Here is a 9,687-nt window from a genome sequence, read left to right as displayed (position 1 = left end):
TGTTAGGAATAGAAGAGGGAGAGGTATACATTAAGGAAGAGAAAGAATTTGTAGAAAAAAAGGAGAGAAAAAGCAAAAATTGAAGAAAAGAAGATCCTACTATGTCCAAATATGCCTTGGATTTGCTAACACTACAGTATAGGGGAGAAACTGGACTGATGTTGAAAACAAATGCATTATAAGACATGTGACATTTATTTTATTTATTCAGTTTATATCATCAGAGTGACAACTATAAGTGTCACTAAGCTGGAAAGTGTCAGGCAAATGTAATGTCCTTGGTTCTGTCTCATCTAGACAAAAATTTGAAGCAATGGACATTAAAGCCTGTGGTGCATCACAGCTCTTGGACAGACCATGTTATAGTTCTCGGGTTTTGAACAGATCAGTGTTAACAGCTCCATGTTACAGCTCAATTTTATTTAGAAAATAGCAGGAAAATACACCCTCAAGGTGTGGGGCATGCCAACACAAAGATGAGAAGAGAAGAGAGGGCCCCCGGCCCTTTGGCTCCTCTTTTTATATGTTTTTTCCAACCCCCTGGGCCTGCCCTATGTAAATTGGGCTAGCCAGGAGTGCTGTTAGTTCTACCTGAGGTCCTCACTCCGGTCCTTGGACCTTCCTTTGTTCTATTTTCGCTGGCTTTTCCCTTCCTTGTCTTTTAGCCCAGCCACTCTGGACTCCTATGCCTATTCTAACTACCTAACAAAAGAAAAGTAAATATTCTCTGGCTCCTTTTAATTTACCATGTGGAAAAAGAAAGTGATCAACCCCTACACAGGTGGCTATGTAGTTCTCTTTCAAGAAGCGTTCTTCATATAGGGTGTTCTTGCTTGTTTTCTTCAGCTTCTGAAGTCAGGTAGAATTTAGTGTGAAGTGAAGTTAGGATATCTGTCCTCTCATGATACACTAGAGGCAATGACCATTGTTTTTGAGAGAGTTAATTTAGGTAGATTGATAAAGAGTCAGAGGCCCTCAAGGAGAAGAGGTCCAGGACCCTCCAGGAGGAGAAAGGGGCCTGGGGCTCTCAAGGAGGAGAAAAGGATAAATGTTTTTTTTTTTTCTACATTCTTTCCTCTTAGTCAAATAAAATGCTTTTTCTTTAAGCCCAGAGCTAATGGCTCAAGAGCATGTTTTCCCTTAAACTCTGTACTAAAGATTATATAACAACAATGCATCTTACTCAAGGACATGTTTCTCCTTTTTAACAAGAACCTTCTGACTAATCTTGTTATCTTAAGACATTTGTTTCAAGAGTGGGTCTGTTAAGATCTTTCTATTATTAGCTCTAATCTTGTTAATTTAAGGTGTCTGTTGTGGGAGTCAGTCTGGTAAAAGTATATAAGGCCTTGATAAGACTAGCAAGGGGGGCACACTCCATCCCCCTTCTAATGGCTATGTCAGAAGTTTTTTCTGTCCTTTTTCACTTTAATAAAACTCTGCTACACAAAAGCTCTTGAGTGATCAAGCCTGGTCCCTGAACCTGAAGCTAAATCTTCGGAGATCACAAATCTGACATTGTTCACTGTAAGCTATCATTTTATCACAAGTATGTGCTGTGGACAGACTAACATCAGTCCTTGAAACAGTTTCTGAATGTTTTAATAAAGGTCTTATGTTAGAGTTAGGGATATTAATCACCTCTGTAACCTCATCTCTGCAAGAGGAAATTCTATGTTAAGTACAATTCAAGAGACAAGACCACTTCTGGTATAGAAATGGGTGAAGAAAGCAGGTTTCACTGCCTCTTCTCTATAGTGTTGTGTCAGTTATAATAATACATCATGGCATATAGCACCTTCCAAAGCTAAAGTTGCTTTGCACCAGTTATATCGTGTTCTTTTAAAATTATTCCTCTGAGGTAAGAATTAAGTTAGAATGTTCTAATTTAATACCTTGAAAAAGAGGATTTCAAGAAATTAAATTAATTTGTTCAACCAGACATAGAGAGGTTGAAAAAATTAATTTCATGTCTGTAATTAAAGTTTAATAAGGGTTATAATACCAAGGCATCTTTTTAAATGTGAGTGCAATTTTTCTAATCTATTTCTTTTCTATCCAGAAGCTATTTGTAAAGCATATTCACTATTCCTATATCATAAAAAGCCAAAATTTCCAATCTTGGCATGAATCATTCTCTCTATGACACAAATGTTAGAAAATGAATTCCAAGGACTAGTTTGAAGGTTTCTAGGAAATTTAGATAAAATGGTGGAGTCTTTAAAAGTTGACTCCAACTTCTGGTTATAATATAGGTGTTATTGAGAGAAAATAGGACAAATTTTTACATTTAGGTATACTAAACAATATTATTTTTCACCCACATGGAAATGCAATATAGAAAAGTGAGATGCATTAGAAAGTTCTCTAATGATATGTTCCTCCTTTTTTCCAAGATGTAGAAGCATTGGATTTTCTGAAACATATGTCAATTCCCAGCTGACTTATACATATTCAGACCACTCTGATATTAATAAAATTTTAAATGAGCTTACACATAATTGCATTCTCATTTTAGTAATGCAAAATGTTTTCTTTTTAGAAAATTAAGTCTAAGATGAGCAAACCTGAAGATATAAAGGTAGAAAGACAGAAAGACTGAGGACTCAAAATAGAAGGAGTTTGGTCAAGTAGGGAAAAGCATATAAAAGAAAAAAGATGATGAAAAATAAATTTCTCTACTTCAGAGGACTATTGGTTAACCACAATTATTCAAGTAATTAAATTATTAAATAAAATAATTATAACTAAATTAAAATATTATAAAATAGAAAATAAGGAGTAGCATATATTAATTTTTAAAAGAATAAATCAACATTTAACTCTCAAAGGAGTTCCATTCTTTTGCATGAAAATCTTTCAAATGAAATATATTAGATCATCAGGCAATTTAAATACAGAGAAAAGATATGATTTCAAACTGCCCTGGATGTTCCTATTAAATTATATCATTAGGAAGGATAGAAAATGTAGAAGCCATCCATGTTTACCAGTCTCAAAAGCACATTGGTCCATTATTCTGAGATTATTTTAGCAAAACTTCATGGGAAAAAAAGTAAAGGTACTGGTCTCTTCCAGAAATTGATGTTTACTATTGTGTCTACTAGCCATGTTAATAGAATTCAGTTGAAAAATTGATTACATAAAGTCAAACCAATTTTTAAAATAATGATACTGCCAATATTGGCTTGATTGAATTAAATGTTTTGGAAAGCTAAAAACATCATTTGTAAAAAATTCAATTAGTTATTAAAATAGCATTTGAATACAATCAAAATAATATTGGACATATTGATTCTTTGGAGTAGTCAATTTGTATGATGTCTAAAAAGAAACTGTGATGAGAAGCTAGAGGAATAGCAGAAGATTAGCATTTCTTTTGCCATGACTGACCATGGCAGGAAACAAACATCTGTTCAGTGGGATGCAAAACTTGTAGAAAGCATATGGGTGGAACCATCTACTGAAACCCCTATTTTATTCCAGTTCCATTCAACACCATTTTGTAGAATCCTCTTATGTTTCAAAAGATGATGAAAATCTTCAAAATGCTACTGTAGGCTTTCTAAATCCCAGGATGCCTCATAGTTGCTGGCATGTGGATGACCTGCTATTTCCAGGCAGACAATGTTTAAATCCAAAGATGACAAGTCCTATATCCTCTTCTCCAAACCTCTAGCAGCAAATGCAGTTTCTCTGGAAGGTGGTTACCTTCCTGAGGATGAGCACCTTCCCAGAACTTTCTGTAGGGCCCCTGTGACGTCTTTGTTCCTGAGACTGTAAATAAGTGGGTTGAGCAAGGGAGTAAGGATAGTGTAGAAGGCAGACACAGCCTTGTCCTGCTCAGGAGTATGGTAAGAGTGAGGTAGCACATAGGTGTACATGGCAGCCCCATAAAAGAGACTGACAACTACCATGTGTGAGGAGCAAGTGGCCACTGCCTTTTTTCTCCCTTCTGCCTCATTCATTCTGTAAACAGTAATGAGAATCCTTGTATAAGAGGCTGAGATGACAGAGAAAGGAATGAGGAGCATCATGATGCAGCAGACATACATGGCTGTCTCATAAGCTGATGTATCCATACAGGAGAGCTTCAGAAGAGCAGGTACCTCACAGAAGAAGTGATTTATTTCCCGAGAAGCACAGAAAGGGAACTGCATGGTGACTGGTGTAAGTAAGAAGCCATCTATGGACCCTCCCAGCCAGGCTGCCATCACAATCAACAAGCAGACTTTGCGGTTCATAAGCACAGGATAGCGCAGAGGATTGCAGATGGCAACATAGCGGTCATAGGACATGAGTCCTAGAAGGAAGAACTCAGCTCCTGCCAAGGTCAAATAGAGAAAGTGCTGGGCAGTGCATCCTGCAAAGGAAATGGCCCTTTGGTCTACCATTTGGTCAACCAGCATCTTGGGCACAATGGTGGAAATGTACAAGATATCCATGATGGAAAGCTGGCTGAGCAGGAAGTACATGGGAGTGTGGAGGCGGGAGTCCAGGTGGATGAGAATGATCATCATTGTGTTGCTGGCTACTGAGATGACAAATACCAGGACGATAAGGGCAAAGAGAAGCCAGGGGAAACGTGTGTTGCTGAACAAGCCCAAGAGGACAAAGTCCGCATACATGGAATAATTGCTCCACTCCATAACTCTGTGGGATACACAAACGAGAGATGGATATAATAGGTAAAGTTGGACACATAAGGTAAATGTTGGGTTGCTTAAAGCCTGATGTGGCCACACAAAAATCAAGATAAATTAATCAAATCTCTTTGTGTTATAGTCCACTATTTCCAATACTTCCTGAGGTTGATTCCAATTATAGATTGTCTTAAGAAATTAGTTTTTAACCTTTGGGACCTAGGTAGACCCACCATCATTCAAAAAATTGAAAACTTTCAATTTCTTGGAAGACCAGCCACAGAAAGCTTATGTCACACTATGCCATCATTCATTCAAGGATGATATTCTTAATTTACTATTACTTTTTGACTCTGAGGTCACAAGAAAACAATTTTATGTTTATTGGCTCAAGAATATTTATTTATTTACTTGTGCTCAAGCACAAACTTGCATTGAGATGGATATACATAAAACAGATAAAAATGAGATTTTGGACAGTATAGTTCCTCCCATGGACACAGCAAATCTACAGTCACATGTGGACTAAGTCCCTATGAAATTAACATAAAAATTAAAGGAACAATAGCCAGAGCAAAGGGTAAAAATACAGTATCAAGATGGATAGTAGACACAGATATATGATCATAGCAAAGGAAGAAACCATCACCCAGCAGTGGCAGTCAACAATTGAGAAGGATTGCAAAGGTGTGTTTATAGGACCCTATATAGAACAGAAAAGCCCCCAAAACACTTGATTTTAAAATAACAATGGGGAATACATCAAGGAAAGCTGTAAAATTACAGCAGATGGAAAATCTCTTCAAGGGCTTGCATGAAGACTTGACCCAAAAGCAGTCCCAAAACACCAGATTGAAATGTGCATAAACTTTATTACTAACCTTGAAGCATGTACTAGACAGACAGGAACTATTTGGGATTCTACTGGGGAACTAAAACATCAGTGGGAGTCGTTTTTGTGATCTCAGACTACCTTGCTAATACTGTTTTTGGCAAGCATTATTATTATTTTTTTTTCACTTTTTTGGGTTACTTTAATAAAAATGCAGCAGGTAAAATCCTTTGGTGTAGAGAAGATAAAATTCCCACATCGCTAATTTGCATTTCCTCAGATCCAAATCCTTTGTGTCTCACAGTGTTTCTCTTTAGCTGGATTCAGAAGTCCTGTGGCATAGGTGGTAGGGATGTTTCCAAGCATTTCCTCTTTCTTGGGAAATAGCTTCTTCCTTCCTTCCATTAATGCATATTCTAACTTCCATGTGAAAATGCTAGATGGGCCCATGATCTAGTTTAAACTTTCCTAGGTTACCCAGGGCTCATCTTATGCATCCTGTTCTTGCTCAGCCATACTCATTAGTTCATTCAGCAAGCATTTATTGCATGTGCTAGGTACTAAAAATATTAAAAATGATTAAGACACAGTCCATTCACAGACTGGGGTGGTGAAGAGAGGACACTGAACCCCTTTCCAGATTGGGGCAGAATTTTTAAAATTCTTGTCCTGTTCCCTTGTAATCTTTTGGGGCTCCACATGACACTGACTGTTCTTATTATGTGAGAGCAATTGAGCCTCAGGATACAGGCATTGGTGCTGAACATGTGACGGAAGGTTAATGTTACCAGTTAACTAAAATGTGGCTATTTCTGACATCAAACACCAAGAGCAAAGTATATAAAATCAACACACAGAAATCCCTTGCATTCCTATACAATAATAATGAGAAAATAGAAATTAAGGAAAATTAATTAATAGAAATAAAGGAAACAATTCCATTCACCATTGCAACGAAAAGAATAAAATACGTAGGAATATATCTATCTAAAGAAATTAAAGACCTATATATAGAAAACTATAAAACACTGGTGAAAGAAATCAAAGAGGATGCTAATAGATGGAGAAATATACCATGTTCATGGATTGGAAGAATCAATATAGTGAAAATGAGTATACTACCTAAAGCAATTTATAGATTCAATGCAATCCCTATCAAGCTACCAATGGTATTTTTCACAGAGCTAGAACAAATAATTTCACAATTTGTATGGAAATACAAAAAACCTCGAATAGCCAAAGCAATCTTGAGAAAGAAGAATGGGACTGGAGGAATCAACCTACCTGACTTCAGGCTCTACTACAAAGCCACAGTCATCAAGACAGTATGGTACTGGCGCAAAGACAGAAATATAGATCAATGGAACAAAATAGAAAGCCCAGAGATAAATCCACGCACATATGGACACCTTATCTTTGACAAAGGAGGCAAGAATATACAATGGATTAAAGACAATCTCTTTAACAAGTGGTGCTGGGAAAACTGGTCAACCACTTGTAAAAGAATAAAACTAGAACACTTTCTAACACCATACACAAAAATAAACTCAAAATAGATTAAAGATCTAAACATAAGACCAGAAACTATAAAACTCCTAGAGTAGAACATAGGCAAAACACCCTCCAACATACATCACAGCAGGATCCTCTATGACCCACCTCCCAGAATATTGGAAATAAAAGCAAAAATAAACAAATGGGACCTAATTAAACTTAAAAGCTTCTGCACAACAAAGGAAACTATAAGCAAGGTAAAAAAACAGCCTTCAGAATGGGAGAAAATAATAGCAAATGAAGCAACTGACAAACAACTAATCTCAAAAATATACTGGCAAGCATTATTTTAGACATTTCCATCTAACCTGCTGTCGCTAGTATGCATACCATACTGAGAGCCCCATCTACCCATGACTCACATCTGGACCTCACAGCCAACTGAGCAATAGACAAAACCTCAGTAAAAGACCTAATAAAACAGAGATAACAAGTCTACATGCTGAAGAATTAAAAGTATTGGTGATAAAAATGTTCACCAAACTGAGGAAAAGAATGGATGAACAAAAAGCAGATTTCAACAAACAGATAGAGAATTTTAAACATAAGTTATAACTGAATTAAAAAAAAAACAACATTAGATTAGTTCAACAGGAGTTGGACTGTGTATAAGAACAAATCAGGAAGCTGGAAGACAAAGTTAAGGGATTCACCCAGAAGGAGCAGCAAAACTGAAAAATAAATAAAAAGTGGATACCATAAGAGACCTTTGGGACAACATCAAACAGAATGATATTTGCATATAAAATCTCTGAAAGATAAGAGAAAGAACCAGAAAAAATATTTGAAGAAGTAATGGCTGAAAATTTCCTTCATATGGGGAAGGAAACAGACATCCAGGTCCAGGGAGACCAGAGACCTCCAAATAAATAAATCCAAAAAGACACACATCAAAACATACTAGAATTAGAATAGTAGACTTAAGGATAAAGAGAAAATCCTAAAAGCAGCAGGAGAAAAACAACTTGCTATGTATAAGGGAAAACTCATAAGGCTATCAGCAGATTTTTCAGCAGAAATATTACATGTCAGAAGGGAGTGGCTTGACATATTCAAAGTGCTGAAAATAAAAACACTTCAAACCAAAAGTAATTTTTCAGCAAGTTCATCCTTTAGAACTGAAGGAGATATTAAGAGTTTCCCAGAGAAGCAAAGGGCTTCCCTAGTGGCTTAGACAGTAAAGAATCTGCTTGCAATGCGGGATACCTGGGTTCAGTCTCTGGGTTGGGAAAATCCCCTGGATAAGGAAGTGGCAATCCACTTCAGCATTTTTACCTGTAGAATCCCCATGGACAGAGAAGCCTGAAAGGCTACAGTCTATGGGGTTGCAAAGAGTTGGACACAACTGAGTGACTAAGCACACCACAGAGAAGCAAAAGCTGGAATTCACCACCACTAAAATGGCCTCACAAGAAATACTGAAAGGGCAGATTCATATTGATATATGGCAAAACCAATACAATATTGTAAAGTTAAAAATAAAAATATATAAAAACAAGTAAAGCAAAAAAGAGAGAAATATTGAAAGGGACTTATTGAAAGTGAAAGAATGACACTGATTAATAATATGAAAGCACATAAAGTAAAATTTTTACTGAAAATATAAGTATACAATAAAGATAGTGGATCAAGTGCATAAGGCAGGCTTAAAAGCAAAAAAAAAAAAAAAAAAGCAAAAGTAGTAAAGCATAGAGGGGATAGATAGAAAGCTTTGGAATGTATTTAAAGTTAAGTTGCTAACAACATAAAACACACTGCTGTTTACTTAGGATTTTATATTAATATATAAAACTAAAGACAAATGCAAGGAAAATACTTATAGGCAGTAGACAAGAAGGAATGAGAAAAGGATCAAAACATAACACTAAAGAAAATCACCAAAATGTAAAAGAAGAAAGAAAGAGAAGAAGAAAAGATAGGAGCCACAAATGGCCAGAAAATAGTTAGCAAAATGGAAATAAGTACATCTTATCCAAAAAAAAAAAAAAGAAAGAAAGAAAGCTCATTTGTATGCTACCTTGAAGAGGCTCACTTCAGAAATAAGGACACACATAGACTGAGGTTAAATGATGGAAAAATACATTTTATGCAAATAGAAATTACATGAAGGTTGGTCTACCTATACTCATATCACAAAATAGATTTTAAAACAAGGACTATTAGAAGACAAGCAAAGGCATTACATAATGGCAATGGGATAAATCCAGTAAGAAAATATATTTACAAACATATATTCACAGAACATGGGGCACCAAGATATATAAAGCAAATATTAATGGACTTAAAAGAAGAGATTAAAAGCAATACATACAAGACAGCAAAAGAGACACTGATGTATAGAACAGACTTTTGGACTCTGTGGGAGAGAGAGAGGGTGGGATGATTTGGGAGAATGGCATTGAAATATGTATAATATCATATATGAAACGAGTCGCCAGTCCAGGTTCGATGCACGATACTGGATGCTTGGGGCTGGTGCACTGGGATGACTCAGAGGGATGGTACGGGGAGGGAGGAGGGAGGAGGGTTCAGGATGGGGAACATGTGTATACCTGTGGTGGATTCTTGTTGATATATGGCAAAACCAATAAAATTAATTAAAAAAAAAGCAATACAATAAAAATAGTAGACTTTAACATCTCACTTACATCAGTGCAA

The 9,687-nt window shown here is 36.2% G+C and overlaps 1 protein-coding gene across 1 annotated transcript; it reads right to left on the bottom strand.

The window, feature by feature from the left end:
• Positions 1–3,707: 3,707 nt before the first annotated feature.
• Positions 3,708–4,649, bottom strand: OR2T27 (olfactory receptor family 2 subfamily T member 27). The gene has a single exon (NM_001389964.1). It carries the CDS (start codon positions 4,647–4,649, stop codon positions 3,708–3,710), a length of 942 nt encoding a protein of 313 aa, NP_001376893.1.
• Positions 4,650–9,687: the final 5,038 nt, after the last annotated feature.

The sequence above is a fragment of the Bos taurus genome, chromosome 7 (genome assembly GCF_002263795.3).
Source record: "Bos taurus isolate L1 Dominette 01449 registration number 42190680 breed Hereford chromosome 7, ARS-UCD2.0, whole genome shotgun sequence".
NCBI lineage: Eukaryota > Metazoa > Chordata > Mammalia > Artiodactyla > Bovidae > Bos > Bos taurus.
Note: the sequence above shows the minus strand (reverse complement) of the source record. Positions and strands in the feature narration are given on the sequence as shown.

Coding starts and splice junctions, on each gene's coding strand:
- OR2T27 (NM_001389964.1), bottom strand. CDS start 4,649: ATGGAGTGGAGCAATTATTCCATGTATGCGGACTTTGTCCTCTTGGGC.